This window comes from Canis aureus, chromosome 2 (assembly GCF_053574225.1).
Source record: "Canis aureus isolate CA01 chromosome 2, VMU_Caureus_v.1.0, whole genome shotgun sequence".
In the NCBI taxonomy this organism is placed as follows: domain Eukaryota; kingdom Metazoa; phylum Chordata; class Mammalia; order Carnivora; family Canidae; genus Canis; species Canis aureus.
In genome coordinates this window covers 48,424,683-48,440,038 of record NC_135612.1, presented here as the reverse complement: position 1 = coordinate 48,440,038, position 15,356 = coordinate 48,424,683, and the positions used below count along the sequence as shown (strand labels likewise).

General features: G+C 48.7%; 1 protein-coding gene across 1 annotated transcript in view; it reads left to right on the top strand.

Moving 5' to 3' along the window:
• ST8SIA2 (ST8 alpha-N-acetyl-neuraminide alpha-2,8-sialyltransferase 2) overlaps positions 1-14,796 on the top strand; it is a 65,858-nt gene extending 51,062 nt beyond the window's left edge. Inside the window, exon 6 of the mRNA XM_077871145.1 lies at positions 10,278-14,796. Coding sequence (XP_077727271.1) covers positions 10,278-10,563 — 286 coding nt within the window. The 3' untranslated portion in view covers positions 10,564-14,796. The remainder of the gene's footprint in view (positions 1-10,277) is intronic.
• Positions 14,797-15,356: the final 560 nt, after the last annotated feature.

The window sequence follows — 15,356 nt, the reverse complement described above, 5'->3', positions numbered from 1 at the left end:
GAGACAGATTCAGGACTCCTCCCTTGCTCCTGATCACTACCCATTTGCCCCTGTGACAATAACCAGCAAATAAAGACAGGGACCCTAGAAGAATAATGTCAGGAAGGCCAAAGTCAGAGTGTGAGCTTATGAAAATATTAAGAAAAACAGAAAGGGGGCACCTGGGTAGCTCAGTCAGTGGAGCCTCTGATTTGTGATTTCAGCTTAGGTCATGATCTCAGGGTGGTGAGATTAAGCCCTGAGTCAGGCTTGGAGCTGGGTATGGAGCTTGCCTAAGAGTCTTCTCTCTATCCCTCTCTATCTACCCCTCCCCCCTAAAAAGAAAAAGAAAAACAGGGCATTTTAGTTTCAAGTAAGAAGAACCAAAAAGTTAAGGGCAGGCACTGTAGAAGCTGCAAAAGACAGATAGGAACTGGACCTTGGTTTGTCTTCTACACCTGTATTCTCAGCAAAGGAGAGCTATCTTTTATCTGAATAGCATAATGAAGCCTTTGATGTCATTATTTACAGTCCTGCTTCATTGTCCTAAACCAGTGGTTCTCAACATGGTCCCTGGACCAGCGACATTAGCATCACCTGGGTACTTGTTAGAAAGGCAAATTCTCAGGCCCACCCTACACTTACTGAATCAGAAACTATATGTCTGGGGACCAGAAATCTGCATTTTAGCAAACCCTACAGTTGATTCTGATGCACAGCACAAGTTTGAGAACCTCTACACTCAACAAAACCAAGACCTATTAACATCCCAGGAGATATCATGCACTTAGACCACAGAGCAGCTGGCCCTGATCTTCCCCAAATCATACAAAATTGGAGAAGGACAATCTGGAGCAGGCCATTCTTGCCCAATTTTCTAAAAGTGGGGAAAAGATGGACTCTAGTGAGCTTGTTATCAACCCCAAGCCATAGTCTCAAAACGGTTATCAGTGTAGTGGCTTATGAACACCTGAAGATGAAGAAGCAAACATCAAGAGCAGGTGTGCTCATGGGGCAAACAGCAGAGCACACTGTCCTGGTCTGCTCTTCTGGGAAGGGTAGGAGACAGGTAGATCTGGAGTCAGTGTAGTCATTTCATATCTTGGTTTAGGTCGGATACTTTGATAAAGTATTTCTTGAGCAGCATGGAGAACAGTGATATTTCAGCAGGTAAAAGGGAACAAATGTTAAGTCTCAGAGAAAACTTGTAAAATAGATACTGTTTTCATCCCCATTTTACTCATAAGGAAACAGGCTCAGGGATGTTAAGTGAAGTGCTCCAGCTCACTCAGATGAGGAGGAGAGGGACTAAAACCTATGTGTATGGGTTTCAGTTGGGTCTTCTCTTCCACTGCCATCCCTCTTCTCATGTCCTTGACAGACTGACCACTGTTGACCATGGACACCCAAAAGACACTAATTAAAAGTTGACTTCATGCGGATCTCTCAGAACACAACACCAGCCTCCTATACTACCAGCTGTCCTCATTTTTACCAATGACTTAAACAAAGGCATCAATTGTTTTCTTAGCCAGTTCATAGAAGACATGACTTTGGGGGGATTCCTAATATTTGAGTTGAATCCAAACTACCTTTGATGGGATGAAATAAGAAGCCAATTTAAAAGGGTTAAATATAATACAGACAAATGCAAAATTCTGTACTTAGGTTCTAAATAATTGTATAGGTGCAATGAACATTGCCAACCAGCAATAGGAGTGTGGTTGGTTGCTCAAAGGGATAAGATGATCTTAGATCACAGCGATGTATGTATATCAGTTTGAGAGTTGAGGTCAGCAATGACCTTGGTTGGGTCCCACTTGGAGAAATTTGGGGTTCCAGGATGGAGAGGGACCACAATGGCAGAGAAATTCAAAAGTTGAAAGTTTGGGGAGAGAAATCTCCGAAGAGCATGAGAGCAATCTTTCTTCAGTTAGCAAATACTTATTTGCTATAAGCTAGAAGGCCCCAGGCCTGTGTTGAGGGAACATAAAAACCAATGAAACAGGGCTTTTGCCCTTGAGGGGCTCACAGATTTGGCCTGCAAGGCTCCAGGTGTAGAACTAGGGCTGAAAAGGGATCTACAATGAGTCAGGTGTCATCTGGACCCTGGGAAAAGCATTCCCACAAATAAGGGTCATCTGAAATGAGCTTGGTTGCCTCTTGTTCAGACAGCAATGAATGCCCCTTGCTGGGCCATGACTTGGGAAATCCGCGTCATACAGAGTTAGTGTATCAGTCTTCCAGCGCTGCTGTAGGATCACAGGCCAGGTGGCCTCAATTGACAACAGTAAGTTATTGTCTCACAAATCTGGAGGCTGGAAGTCCTTCTGAGAGCTCTGAGGTTAGAATCTGTTCCAAGCCTTCCTTTTGTGGAGGAGCATCTCCATCATTTTCTGTGTCTGCTTGTTTATCTCCAAATCCACCCCCACCCCGCCCCCGCTTATAAGAACATCAGTTGGATTGGAATAGAGGCCACCCTATTGATTCTTGCTGGTCTGAGGCAGTTATTGGGCCTGGGTATCACAGAGAGGGGACAATGTGGTGCAGAGAAGGCCTGTCCTTTGACTCTTACTGGCTGAACAGCTCTTCCAGGGGGCTTCCAGCTCTGCCAGCCTGCAAGAGTGGCACAGTGCCCTGGCTGGCTGTTGGCAAGGGAGGTGAACAGCCCAGGGGAAGGACACCCAGGCAGTTGAATATGGCTGCAGGAAGGGGAAAACTCTGGTCTGCAGATGGTAGTGAATGGCTCAGATTCAATTATGACAATAGAGAAGGCTGTGACCCATAGAGAGGGTGGCCCTCGGGCAGGAAAGCAGTCCGCTGCCTGGCCCATTTAGCTGCCCAGACCATGGGCCTGGTGCGGAGGAAGCCTGTGAATTGGTGCTTAATTAGGCACCAAAAGTGCTGAACGTCGGCCCTGGGATGGCAGTGATCCAGCGGGCATCCCTGCCAGAGCTGGAGCAGTAGATCAGCAGAGTGGGCATTGCTGCCTGGCAGCAGGGAGCAGATACCCAAGCGCTAGATGGGTGAGGGAGCAAGCATGATGCAGAGAAAGACGCAAGACCAGCACAGGTTGGAGGTGCCCTCTCCCAAGCATGCCCATCACGGTCCCAAGAATATGTCCCTAGGGTCCGTCCAGTAGCTGGGTTCCAGTCTCCTCTAGGGGACATGGAGTATGGAAGTACATTTCAGGGCAGTGCTACATAGAGAAAAGGAGGGAAGTCTGTGGTATTAAGGCACAGATGGCATTTTGTCACTTTTCATAGACTATTTTTTTTCAAACAGCAATGCACATAGTAAAAAGAAAAATCCAAACAATATAAAAGGATCTGAAGTGGAAAGTGAGTGAGTCCACCTCCACAGAGGCAGCCTGTTACACTGGTTTTCTGTGTTTATTCTTCCAGAAATATCCACTTTTTACACATAAGGGAGCATGTTTTAAGCACTGTACCTTGCTAAATTCTGGAAATCCTTCCACATCAATACACACCACCCTGTTCTCCTTCACAGTGTCTGGACCATAATTTATGGGGGCACAAGCCATGGTGGACATTGCAGTTTTTCCCAATCTTTTGCTAGTATCATCAGTGCTACGGTGATCATCTATACCGACATCTGCACTTACGTACCTCTGTAGGCTTGTTCTTTAGACATGCCATCGCTAAAAAGAGACGCATGTGAGCCTTGTTAGTTTTTATAGAGGTTACCAAATTGCCCTCCCTAGAGGCAGGTACCAATTTACACTCCTACTTATGATTATTGAAAATGCCTGCTTTCCCATAACCTCACCAGCATGGTAAATTACCAACATTTGTTATCTTTGCCAATCCAGCGGAAAATGCCATCTGATTGTTGTGTGAAATTAGATTCCTTTAATTATGAATGAGGTTAATTATAATTTTTTTCCTATTTGGAGCAGCATCAGTTTAGATCCCAGAATCCAGCCAGAAGTTTTTGGCCCTCAAGAGGTGGTCTTTCTGGATCACTGCTGGGCCAGAGGTGATCCCTGTAGGTGAGTGACAGTCTCTTGACTCTTCCAGTCAATGTAAATGTCCCTTCCAGGGACCTGCCCTATAGCAGAAGGAAGCTCTGAAGTAATCGGTGTCATGGTTTTCCTCCTTTCTTTCAGCAACAAAGGTCTAAGGCAACGTTAGCCTGCCTTTCACATGGGCAGACCTAGTGGCAGCTTAGAAGGGTCTGTGGGAAGCCAGCCTCTTCCACTTCCAGTGCCCCCACAGGGAGCCACTAGCCCCCACTTGCTCATTTTCACTCCTGGCTTCATTAAATAGAGATTTGTGATGCACCCATTTTGTGCTTGAGCTATCCTAGCTAGCATCTGGAGCTATATAGAAACAGGAAGCCAGTCCACTTGCTCACAGAATTTTAAATTGTAAGGGAGGAGAAAGGCAAGTAAATGAATAATTATACCATGGCATGATAAGTGCTGTGATCAGAAAAGAACAGCACACAGGGCACAAACCCACTGGGGGAGGTCCAGGAAGTGCCATTGAAGCCGAGACCAGAAAAAGGGGCTACCAGCCAGGAGAACTGGGAGTTGCTATGTCCTCATAGGAAACAAGAAGATCCTTATAGCAGTGTGGCTATGCATGCTGGGTGGTGAGAGGGATCCCAGGCCCAGGCCACAAGGGCTTGGTGACTGGATGTTGTCCTGGGGACTCCGAGAGTCACTAGGGAGTTTTTGGTGGCGTGGTTATCCTTGAAGTTAACCTTGCTTATGTGAGTGTAGAGCACTGGCGTGCGTGAGCATGAAGGCCTGGGGACCAGGAATCAGCCTCAAGCATCCACGGGACTTGGTCGGCCCTGCACTCCAGCCCCAGATTTTGAGACAAAAGCCCCAGCTCTCCATTTTCACAAAGCTGAGCAGCCTTGTCCTGAGATGTTCCTCAGGATACCAGAGCCCTCAGCAGTGTTCCCAAAGAAAAGACAGCAATGGGCTGTGAGTCCTTAGATCAGGGCCCAGGCTGCTGATGTGGATAATGGGAGACCAGGGTTCTGAGGGTCCTGTCCCCGACTTTGCTGCTCATCTTGCACAAAGTGTCACCGAGTGTCCCATGGCAACCACCTGTAAGGCAGTCCTGCTTTTAAGGGACAATATGAGCTAGTTCCCACAAAGTGCTCTTAGCATCTTACAGAAAGCCTTTTGGTTCCTTTTTCCAACAGTGGCAGCCACTGTGCTTGCCACATACCGAGCTCAGAAATCCAGAAAGAAGGATAAATGTGCTTTGGAGATGATTTTGGCGATCCTCATCTATAGCTGTCTATGCACATAAAATACGGCGCTTAATCGTCTTGGCAATTGGGGTAACCAATTTGGAAAATAATTACTGCCTTCTTTGAGATTACTTTGCCTTCTAATTAAAATCTCAAGACTGGGATATTAAAGGTGCATTGTCAATACAATGTCCCGGATGCACCCAGCTAACCTCATTTGGGAAGGCAAAATTAATTAGTTTGTGTTTTAACACCCAGCTGTTATCCTGAGGAAGGAAATCGTCTGCAAGTCGGCCACACACACAGTGTCTAAATTGGCCAGAGTGACTGAGGGGGGATAGAAAGGAAATCAAGGATGATTTGTTCCCACATAACTCAGTCAGCTCCCATTACAAGCTGCTCATTAAATGGCGTCCCCGCATCCCCATCAGACATTGCTCAAGAGTGTTCTTGTTCACCCGTGGAGGCAGAATGGAAAATAAGTGGGTCCCTCCATGCCATTGAGCTCTCCATTCATTCTGGAGCCTCCTTTGCTGTTAACACCTGTCTCAGTGATTGATTCTCCCGGGGAAAGCCGGCAGCAGATCGAAGAGGGTGGGCACCTCTCTCCCTGTCCCTGCTGGCCACAGGTACAAGGCTGTGTGCCTTCCTGGCTTCCCTCTTTCTCCTTTTCAACTTCTATTTCTCAGTTCCATCTAAGTCAAACATTTGCTGAGCACAATGGAAGCCAGGATAATAATGTTTCTAGGCTGTGCTGCGGTAATGACCCCAGGGCCTCGTGGTTTAGCACAACAGAAGCTGATTTCTCGTTTATGCAAAGTGTGATGCAGGTCAACATGAGCTCTCTTCCAGCCAGTGATCCAGGGATCTAGGATCCTTCCTTCTTAGACTGACATGGCCATTATGGGACACTCTGAGGTTCCTCATGGCAGAAGAGAAAGAAGGACTGCGGGCCCTTAAGGCACATTGGCCCCCCCAAGGGACACCCTTCCTGTCACAGCCTGTTGGCCAGAACTGGTTACATGACCCCAGTTCCATTGCAAGAGATGCTGGGAGATGTAGAAGGGCACATGGAGTGTTTGTTGACACTTCTGTCCCTGCCACAGTGCTCTGGCTGCCCTATGCATTGAGCCAGGTGCCTCTGAACCCCCTACCAGGAGTGTGAGGCATGGCCCCTGCTCTTAAGGAGATGGTAGCACAGTTTTGTGTGGGAGGCCCACTCACCGAGTAATGGATTATCAGGCTGGATTGATAAGCATAACAGTAGAAGTAGAAGCAAAGTTCATGAAAGTAGATGGAAGTGATTCCCTAAGCATGAACCAGGAAGAAGAGGGTGGAACAGAAGGAACATTTCCAGGAAGATTTAATTCATGTGCTTGGTTTTGGGGCAGAGGAGAGACAGTTCACCACTGGGATATGTGGAGGAAAGTCACATCTGCAGGGAGGGCACAGCACATGTCCATGTAACCTCAGACCTCCTAATGATCAAATTCTTCCCTCCCCACCCCTGAGCACAGCACTGATGTCCTGAAAAGAAATTCATTTCCAAAAGCCTCCTCACACTAAGGCCTTATAATCTGAAAATAAACAAACCACAAATCCCTAATATGGCATTGGTGACCTATGTTAGGGTTTGAATTTGCTCAGGGAGCAAACAGCCCTATGCTCTCATGCAGGGACACTGCAGTGGCTTGCATGTCCCTGAGGAGTACTAACAGCTACTACAGCCAGCTTGTGCCCACCCTGACCCTCCAGAACCACCATGGGGTGGAAAAGGCCCAAGAATCAGAAGTAGGGAGGCTGCATTTTATCTAAGCCCTGTCTAACCAGCTGCATGAGGAGCACCACTGCTCAGGCACATCTCCCTGGACTCCCACGTTTTCCTCTGGAACCTGAAAGAACAGGACAAATCCAATCTAGGAGGCCCATGGATCACCTGCAAATACAACCTGTTGACTCACCCAACAGGGCCTCACATGGTGTTTTTAAATTTTTTTCAATAGTTGCCAGCATTCAAAAATTTGAAGAAATTGCATAGAAATCCAGATCTCTGGTAACTCTGGAAAACAATCAGAAAATTTGGCACCACCACACTAGACAACAGTAAAACTGCCTACCCCTTTAGATGCCACAGTCCCCACTACTCCCTGTTGCCTTGGCAACCCTGAGGCCAGGCACTGGTTTTTCCTGCACATGTTCCAGCTCCCAGCACACTCGGTTACATCCCCTACCAGGCCATTGGGCTAGATGAGTCTCCAGGACTCAACCATCTTTAAAACTCAATGAGTATTCCTTAGGCTTACTCTTTTCCCATATTTTCTCTAAATATACCTTATTCTTAGCAGAACTACCCACCAGTGAGAGCAGGGCTTCTTGTCCTTGGCTGAACATTTGAACTACTGGGGGAGGTTTTTAAAAACCTCAGTGTCCAGCCTGCACCTGGAGGTTTCACTCAGGATCAGTCTTCTTAAAGCTCTAGGTCAAGAAGCACTGAGTTAGAACCGAAAATGCAATGGACCAGCTCAGGAGGGTGTTGAGATCCCTGTTATAGGAGGTGGTTAAGCCAGGGCAGATGAGCACTTTGCAACAATGTGTGGGTGATCCAAACATCAGCTGCTACTCTCCCAGGATTCTTCTCCTTCCATTCTCCCTGCCTTTACCCCTCAGCACCTTCCCAAGCTCAGCTCAACCCCATTAAATCTATAGGGCGCAGGTGGTCTCAGGAAGGGCACCTTATCTCTTAAGCCTCAACCTCAGCATCAAGCCCCCCAACCCCCAAGCCAGCACCATGCCTTCCACATGTCAGTTGGGAGTAAGCCTCTCAGCAGTTCAGGAAAGAAGACATGATGAAGGTCTGCAGGATGTCCATACAGGCTTTTCCCTATTACTTCCCAGTTGTGCTTGTAGTTAACAGAGCCATTGTCTTGCTCCCCATCTTTGTCCTCTTCATCTGATTTCGGGTTGAAAAATTCAGCTGCAGGGAAGTTTCTTGGCCCAGACAGGATGAAACAGGAGGAGATGCAACCAGGGTGGTCTTCAACTGAAAGACTTACAACAAAAGCCTGGGTGTCTAGGTGCTGCCCTGGAGGCTAGCATGGTGCCCTAGAGAATCATGCTCATGGGATGGTGTGGGGATTGGGGTGGGGGATATGTTTCACTATATCACATATTACATGATTTACTAAAATTATATGGGTTACTAGGAATCTGTAACGCGTCTGATTCAAAGGCTAATACCTCCTCCCAAAAAAAAAGGATTTAAGGTTAACTTTCTGGAATGTCTTGGTGTTTCCTTTTTGAGGCTGCAGAAAGAACCACTGGTGAAAGGAAGGGCATACTGGAACTTCTCGAAAATCTTACCCCTGCCCACCCAACTTTTTTCCTAAAAGTGCTGTGAAGAATATGAAACATTTTCAACTTTCAGCAATATGTAAATGTCCTGCCTGGCATACTTTTACTTCCAGCATGAATTTAACTGGTGTGTTTGACTATAAAGTCACACCTGTCACTGTGCTGAGGGTCATCAGAGGCTGCGCTGCCGCTGGGAAGTGGATGTTCCTCACAATGGCAGGCGGAGCACGTGAGATGAGGCGCACAGAGGTTGAGGGCAGAAAAACGTGGTAGTGTCTGGGGTGTGGGCGCGCAGCAGGAAGGAGTTGGTGGTAAGGAATTCTTTCTACCAAGGCATACCCATTGCATTTAAGAGGACTCAGTGTAAGGTAAGGAGAAGCTTCTTACAAGGAATCAAGAGGGTAAACCACACATCCCAATGAGTTCTAAATCCAAGCGGAAGAACCACAGTGGAAAGTCAAACTGGTGGCAAACAGAATGGATGTTTTCCCACTTCTGGAGAAACGTCTAGATTGTGTTGAAACTTGGAGATCCCCTGGTCTATGGCCCACCATAATAGAGATGCGAAAAATTAGGTCCAGCAGGGAGAAGTAACCTGCTACAGCATACAGGTAGCTGTGGACAGAACTGTCACTTGAAACTCAAGTCTAAAAAGTTGGTAGCTCCCCCAGACCTCTGTTTCCTAGACTGTGGAATGGAGATGGGTTCTTCCTCACTGCTGGCTGAAGGAAACTGAGGCCCTCTGTGTGCAGAGATAGCTTGTGCCTTGCCCAGCACTGGGCCCCTGAGCCCAGTGCCATGCTCTCTCCACTTCTCTGTAGCTCATCTTGTTACCCCCGACAGATTCCTAGGTAGGAAGCGGGAACTCCCATTTCAGAGGGAGGTATGCCAATGCCATGGCAGGCCGTGAGAAGAGAGCACAGTAGAACCCGGCTTCGCCAAGCAGAGCACCATCTGGTGTCCCCTCAGCTCTCAGGGAAGCCACCCATGGTCAGAGGTGGGCAGCCTGCTTGAGAGATTGGGGGTCCTGCAGGCAGGGATGGGAAGGAAATCCAATTATGCTCAAGAGACAAGGAAGTCAATCTCTGCTGGGGTCAGGAATGGTGACAGGCAAAGGCACATACCACAGGACCCTCCACAAAGGGAAGGTGGTGGGCACCGTGCATGAGCCACCCTTTAATCAGGGGTCTGCATTCTGTGGCCCGAGCAGCAAGTTGCCACGCCCACATGTGTCATCTGTGGCTCTCTCGTGCTCCAACAGCAGAGGCCGGGAGCATGACTGCAAAGCCAAAAATATCTACCAGCTGGCTCTTTATAGGAAAAGTTTGCCTGCCCCTGCTTTAGATTTCAACAAGCCTGAGCTCAGGTCAAGGTCTTGCCCTTTCTACCTAGGTGACCTTGGACAAGCCACTTTTGTCTGAGCCTCATTTCTGCATCTGGACCTACTAACAGGCTCATTATATTCCCACAAAAGTCATGTATGTGAAAGAACACAGCACAGGGAACATTTCTGTTGCTTAATAAATGTTGGTAGTCAATCCCTGTGAAGGGAATAGGTAACCAGTGGCTCGATTGATCGCCACAATTCTTGGAGTGGCAGGAAGCAGGCTGCTGGACAGTTTAAAGTTGTCCTCTTCCTGGAAAGGAGGATTCACAAACTCATGTTTCTTTTTTGTTTCTTTCCTCTTTTATTTTTATTTCTTTTATTTTTCCAGATACTGGCTGACCAACAAAGTTCACATCAAAAGACCCACCACTGGTCTCTTGATGTATACCCTGGCCACACGCTTCTGTAACCAGATCTACCTCTATGGCTTCTGGCCCTTTCCACTAGATCAGAACCAGAACCCGGTCAAATACCACTATTACGACAGCCTCAAGTATGGCTACACCTCCCAGGCCAGCCCCCACACCATGCCCTTGGAGTTCAAGGCCCTCAAGAGCCTGCATGAGCAGGGGGCTTTGAAACTGACTGTTGGCCAGTGCGACGGGGCTACGTAAGGTGGGCACCCCACGGGACTCAGTGGCTCACATTTCCTGCCAGCTACACCACAGGCAGATGGGAGTCGGGGTGGCACAAACTATAGAACAAGCAGGCTAGTGGTTTTCTTTGTTAAAGTGTAAAACAGTGACCAGAATATATATATCTATACCTGCATATATATATTGACCTGAGTATTTATAACTGTGTGGTGTTCATCTAGCATTAGGCAGATAAGCCACAGGAAGAAGGTGTGGAGAACCCACCCAAACTGGATTGAGACTCAGTCCATCTTTAGGGGCAGAAGGACTTGGCATGAAAAGAAGCCAGTCCCATGACTTTGGATGACAAACTGCCTCCTGGGTTGGAGAGATCTTTGGGCTCATGGATGGATAGAGAGCCACCTGTTGGCAGCTGCCCCGAGCCGCTGAGATACGCAGATTCTGGGTGAGCCAAGACCCAGAGGGGACAACCTGACCCAAGTCTGAAATGGTGCTGTTCACAGAGGAGAAGGAGGTTGAGGGGTCCAGCCTGGCAAAAGAGTACAAGGATACCAAGAACCAGAGGCTACTTCAGAGCTGTGGGCCTGGCCCCGCAGACTTAGAGGTGAACTGTCCAAGGGATGATCCACAGTGGACCCGGCTGTCCCAGACAGGCTTCCACAGCTATGGAGAGAAGGCTAGCGAAGAATCCATGGACAGTCCAAATTCTGGCTTTGCAAGAACCACCAAGACCTAGACAGAGCAGACAGATGATACTAAAGAGCTGGTATGTTTCCCTGGTGTTTTTGGAAAATTGAGATTTCCTGCTCAGGGGCAGCACTCCACCCCACAACAGGGCAGAAGAGTGTCCAAAATGTGGTTGTTTGATGGATGTTCTTTAAAGAGACTAGTGCCCCCCAAGGAGGAAGGGACCCTGAGATCTCACCCTCTGGGTTAGCCCACTTCCTGCTCTATTAGAATGTCACATGAGGGATGGTACTGTCCCCTTCTCCCACTAGGGAAACCACAGCAGAGGCTTGAAAGGGCTCTGTCAAGATAAATGTCACCCCTTTAAAAATATATATGATTGCCTTTCGGGGTGCCTCACAGAGCCCCAGAGTGTGAGACCTGAACATATGTTAAGCACCTAGCTCCATTTCTCTGACACCACTCTGTTTGCTTTCTGCATCGTGCACTCACGGGGCTTCTGCAGCCAGACTGCTGTGTCAATGTCACTTTCTCATCATCTTCCTATCCTGATGGTCACACAAGCCGGCATGGAGCTCCAACACCGAGCTTCTCAAGTCTGCAGGGAGAGGTTCCAATGTCCACCCCCATCCCCACCTACCCACCGTCCTCCAGAGGCAACAATTTTAGAATTTCACAAAATCCTTTTTGCCCTCTATTAAGATTAATTGTTAAGACTTATTCTTTTTTTTTTTTTTTTTAACCCAAAGCCAAATGCAGTATCCAAACACTGGGCATAATCTCCCCCAGGGAAATCTGGGCTCCATGCCAATCACTTAGGGGCTGGAATCAGAGGTCACATATAGACAAGCCTTGGCAGGCTTGATTTGTTGGATGTATCTCCTGCCTGATAAATAACAGTGTTTTAAAACATATTTGAAAGATAAGTAAAAAACCATTATCTTGAAGGTGAAGGGAGTTAAGAAAAGTTAACCAAGATCTGCTCCTAAGCACACGAGACCGGACATAATTAATCAGCGGCGACTCAGAACAGGACATTTGCTCTAAATTAATGGCTGCTGGGAAGCAAGCGGAGGCGTTAGGAAGCTACTCAGAACCATTCACCCCACACGTGGGTGCTCCAGCTCCAAACCACAGCTGCGATCGCCACCCTGCATCTCTCTGCTTCTTCCCTTCTTGTCCTTGCTTCAAGTCTGATGCTTCAAGTTGATGCTTCAAAGTCTGAGATTTGGGATTTGCATCATAAAAATGAATATTTAAAAAAGCAACAGCCCTAACAGCCTCTGTGGGAACTGAGTGGTTTGGACTCCCTTGCAAGAAGTGGAAATAATTAACATCATATTTTACGCTTCTCCAGAGCCTTTCATCTTGAGGATCTCAAAGGCCCTGGAAGACATTTAATATCTGAAGCTGGCAATGCCCTGGGGAACAGGTAGTCTTGCCTGGGCCTCGGTGGATTAACCAAGGCTTTGGACTCCAGAATGTTCCAGTGGTGAGTCCTGAGGAGAGCCGGGATGTCAGGTCCTGGAGTTGGCCCCACGCTCCGTGTACCAGCCAACAGCCTGCCCTGCAGGGCACTTCAAAGCAAGAGCTCCGTGGAAGAGATGGCTTTCCTTCGGTCCCATATTGGTCTTGGTTCCTTAGACGGACACTAGTGGCTGCTGAAGTAGAAGGAGTCCTGAGAACGTGCCCTCAGGTTCTCTCCAGAGAAGAGCTGGGAAGCCAGGACCGTCCACATCCCTCCATTCCCCTACTCACAGGTCCTGCGCTGCCGAGTGCTTCCCATCTGATGGCAGGAGCTCCAGGGGCCTGAGCTTCCCACCTGGGTGTGCCCCTCCACCTGGGTGTGCAGGCAGGAGGCAGCCCATCCCCTCTGCCCACTGAGAGTAGCTAACTGCACAGGCCAGCTAGCCTGTGTGGCCCCGAGGAGTCCCAGCCTGCACCCTGCTACCCTCCTCCACCGCCTTGTGACTGCAGTGGTCACAGCCATCCTCGGAGCAGGAGACCCTTTCAGTCACCTCCTATTGACCATGAGTCAGTCTCCAAATGCCCCACCATCACTCACCCTGGAGCCTCTGAGACCTGCATGCTCCTCAAGCCCCCAAATGCCCACCAATTTGCCATCGGCCACCTCCTTGGCTGAAGAGAGGGAGCCATCTGAAATGCCAACTCTCCTCCAGATCTCTTGATCCCTTTCCTCCCCACTCCTCTCCTTCCTCCCATTTCTGAAGAAGTGACATCCTCCTCTGGCCAGTGACATATTGCCACACACCCCAGCCACTCCTCTGCCACGTCTGTCCTCACTTCCACCAGGACACACTCGTCCACCCATCCCGGCTCCTACAGCCTCTTCCCTCACCTTCCCTCCACCACCAGCCCCGGGAAGGGGTCTCTGGTGCTTGCACTGCCGTCCCCTACACCTGTCTGGCCTCCTTGCTCTGGGGACCTGCGATTCAGGGCCCTCCATGTTGCCACATGGAAAGACCCTTTGTCGTCCCCCAGCTCCCCACCTCGCTGGGCTCCACAGCGACACCTGCTGGACACCTGCCCTTCTGTGCCCAGGATGCCATGTTCTCCTGGTGTTTCTCTTCCCTTCCCAGAGCCTCTTCATCATTTATTTATGTATTTATTTATTTAAGTATTTATGATTTATTTATTGCCACCCTTCCCTTGATCTTAAAAAGGACCCAAGGTGGGTCAGACCATTATTTCCCTCCCTCCACCTTGCCTCACTGCACGGACACTCCCTACTTTGGCACTTTCCATTGTGCCCCTACCCCCCTGCTCCCATGGCACCATAGATTCCATATATCCGAAGCCAAGTTTATCATCTCTGCCTCCCCTTACTCCACGATCCCCCCTCTTCTTGCTAGAGGCCCCGCGAGCCTCTCACCCCCCAAGTCTGAGACCCTAAAATCATCTTCGACTCTTCTCCATGGGTTCCCTTGTCACCCCTCCCCACCAGCACTGCCCTTGCTTCCCTTGCTTGCACAATTTTAGCAGCCCTCTCCTCCCTCCTGCTTCCCCTCTGGGCATGTTTGCACAGCCCCCATCTGTCCTGCACCTGCGTAGGCATTTATCTCCAGGCATTCACAAACCTTCAAAAGTCACCCCCACCCTGGCCCACAAAATAAGGTACAAGTCTCCACCCTGACATTACAGATCACCCAATAAGGCCCCGTTCCTTCTTTACATCCTGTACCGGTCCATCTGGAATCGTCATTTCTGGAAAGGGTGCCTGGTTTCCCTGTCTCTGTGCCTTTGGTCTTGCTGTTTTCATCTCCTGGGACTCTCTCTTCTGTTCCCTTTAAGGCCCATGCAGAAACCACATCTTCCATGAAGCCCTCCCTGATCTACCAACCACTGGGATCTCTCCCTCCACTGAACCACCGTAGCACTTTATTTGTGCCTTTCTAATGGCACTTACCATATTCTGCCTTGTATTATAGTTATCGTGCACTTGTCCTATGAGTGTTCTTAGATTGTAAGCTCGCCAAGGGCAGGGACTGTGTTTTATTCATCTGTATCCATCACAGCACCCGGAGTGGTGCATAGCACATAGCAGTTGCTCAATAAATGTTTGTTGGATTAAATCCTGAATGCCTGTGGAGGACTGTGTAATTAATGGTCATTTTGCATCAGGAATGTCATAAGAACCTCCAAAAAATCCTATGAGTTGGGCAGATGCAGAGATCATTATTCCTATTGGATGGGTCATAAAATTGAGGCAGAAAACCTACAGGAAATCCCTGTAGGGGGCTCACTGGCAGAATTTGCACCCAGGTCCTATCCCCACTCCATGGCATCTTCTGCTAATCCTTGTGGCTGGGTCACTGCAAATTGGAAATTGACCCCAAGCACAGTCTTGGCTGTCATGGGTCTGGCATTACCTTCACAGAGTCAGACAAACCTCAGCATGAACCCCAGCTTGTGTGCCCATCAACAAAGGCAAAGTCTCCCTCCTTTTGGAGGAAGACAAAAGCCATTCAGGTTTTATCAGGCCCAGGGGGTGGAGCTGTGGGACCTCATAAATCATTCCCACTGCTGTTGTCACAGGGTACGAAGCCATCCGTCCAGATGGCAAAGAGACCAACAGCTCCAAGGGGCTGCTGTTTGATAAATCT